Here is a 2192-nt window from a genome sequence, read left to right as displayed (position 1 = left end):
AAGGTTCTGAATGAATTATGTTACTGATACCTAATGGTCAAAAGCAATAGCAAAAGTAATAGGTCAATATTATTAAACTGCAGACCAAGATACATTAAACAATCCTTTCTCAAGACAATCCTTTGGGCAATATAGTGTATGTTTGGTGCGGTAGGGGGCCCAACCTCATATTCTTTCATAGGGCCCAAAATTGCTAGCGGTGCCCCTGGTCATTCAACTGAATCAACTGTTCCAGGAGACAAAGTTTATGTTGTGGATAATACAGCCAATCAAACAGATTTTGTTTATGTTTATTATTATTATTTTAATTTATTTGTTTGTCACGATACTGTGTAGATCAGTGTTTCTCAACCCTGGTCCTGAGTGCCCCCCAACACTGCACATTTTGTATGTCTCCCTTATCTGACATCCATTTCAGGTCCTGGAGTTTCTTTTAATGAGCTAATGAGTTGAATCAGGTGTGTTTGATTAGGGAGACACACAAAATGTGCAGTGCTGGGTGGGGGGCGCCCAGGACCAGGGTTGAGAAACACTGGTGTAGATGAACACGCACAAAGACGAAGAAGTCTTTAATAAATCCGCACAAAGGCAGTGGTCTCAAACTCAATTCCAAAGGGGCCACAACTCTGTAGAGTTTAGCTCCAACCAGATCCAACTCACACCTGCTTGGAAGTTTCTAGTAATCCTAAAAAACTTGATTAGCTAGATCAGGTGTGTTTGATTAAGGTTGGAGCTAAAATGTGCAGAGCTATGGCCCTCCAGTAATTGAGTTTGAGACCAATGCACAAAGGTAAGGCTGGTGACGCACGTAACATTGATGAGACCCGACAAACAGGAACTTAAGAACACAGACCAAATGAGGATAATTAACAACACACCTGAAAAGAATGACAAACAGACACAAGTGGGAAACTAGGTCAATTAATTAAACTAAAGCAGAAGAACAGGAGCACAACCAAAAGTAACCGTGATAGTTTATTGATTTTTACTTTTTTTTTTCTTTTGTCGTTCAGATGATTTCCATTGCAAATGCTTTTCTTTTTTTCTATGGTGATGTTTTCCTTAATCAGAACCTGTTTATATGGATTAGCCGCAGTAGGTTACTCTTTCTCAAAGAAAGAAAATAATCAGGTTTAAACATATTGCTTTAATGCACCAGATCGCTCACTTTACAGACCAACACCTTTACTATCCAGAGAGATGATTATGATTTCTAAATATGGTGCTTCTAATGTTTATTTTTGTGGCAGTAATTCCAGTCATATCTGGTGGTATGTACATGTTTTTATCTCTTTAAGCTGATTATGGAGACAACCCACAAAATTAAGCTTTCCAGTAGCATTCTGCAGTTTAATTGGTTGTTTTGGGAGATGGTGATGAGTTTTGTATGTTTTATATCATAAAGAATATTTTCGATAGTGATTGTCAACCAGATGTTAGTTTTATCTTCAGAATGCAAATCTCATGCTGCAATCTTGTGTTACCTGTACATTATGGAACAAGAACAGTAGCTCTTGCATTAGTAGCTTTACAGAAACTGTTTGATCTTACTCTGATTTTACTATTTGCTGTGATGCCTTTTGTTTTTCTCAGGTTATATTTCCTGGTCACATGATTTGACCTAATGTGTATCGCGCCATCCAGCGGTATGTTATTCCCAGATAACAACCGCCAAATATATAATGGATAATGTACATCCAGCCAGTTGTTATCGCAGAATAAACCCCTTCAGGCTGATACAAGACTGATTACCCTGTCGGGGTTTATTCTGAGATAACAACCGGCTGGATGTACATTATCCCTTACATATATAATATGGTTGATTGTGCATAGTCCCTCTGGTGGTACATAAAATACATTTTGTTAGCTGATATGCTGAAATTTAACTTTTCCAGATCATTTGCTAGTATCAGGATCAAGTCGTTCCATATCTGCGTCTGTGGGTGAGGACATCACTCTGAACTGCTCTGTAGACTCTCACATCACACCTGAACACATTGAAGAGGTTTCATGGAGGAAAACTGATAAAGATGAAGATATTCTGGTTCTGCTCTACCAAAACAATCAGACTTTATCAGATTCATCAGATGAGCGATACAGAGACAGAGTTGAGTTCTTCACTGCTGAAATCTCCAAAGGAAACTTCTCTCTCAGACTGAAGAGCATCAGAACTGAGGATAAAGGAGTTTACA

General features: G+C 38.4%; 1 protein-coding gene across 1 annotated transcript in view; it reads left to right on the top strand.

The window, feature by feature from the left end:
- Positions 1-952: 952 nt before the first annotated feature.
- The window catches only part of LOC107695641 (uncharacterized), a 16451-nt gene continuing 15211 nt past the window's right edge, over positions 953-2192 (top strand). Inside the window, exons 1-2 of the mRNA XM_016495653.1 lie at positions 953-1271; positions 1896-2185. Coding sequence (XP_016351139.1) covers positions 1220-1271; positions 1896-2185 — 342 coding nt within the window. The 5' untranslated portion in view covers positions 953-1219. The remainder of the gene's footprint in view (positions 1272-1895; positions 2186-2192) is intronic.

The sequence above is a fragment of the Sinocyclocheilus anshuiensis genome, unplaced genomic scaffold (assembly GCF_001515605.1).
Source record: "Sinocyclocheilus anshuiensis isolate Anshui unplaced genomic scaffold, SAMN03320099.WGS_v1.1 scaffold1075, whole genome shotgun sequence".
Taxonomy (NCBI): Eukaryota; Metazoa; Chordata; class Actinopteri; order Cypriniformes; family Cyprinidae; genus Sinocyclocheilus; species Sinocyclocheilus anshuiensis.
This window is presented reverse-complemented; position numbering and strand designations above follow the sequence as displayed.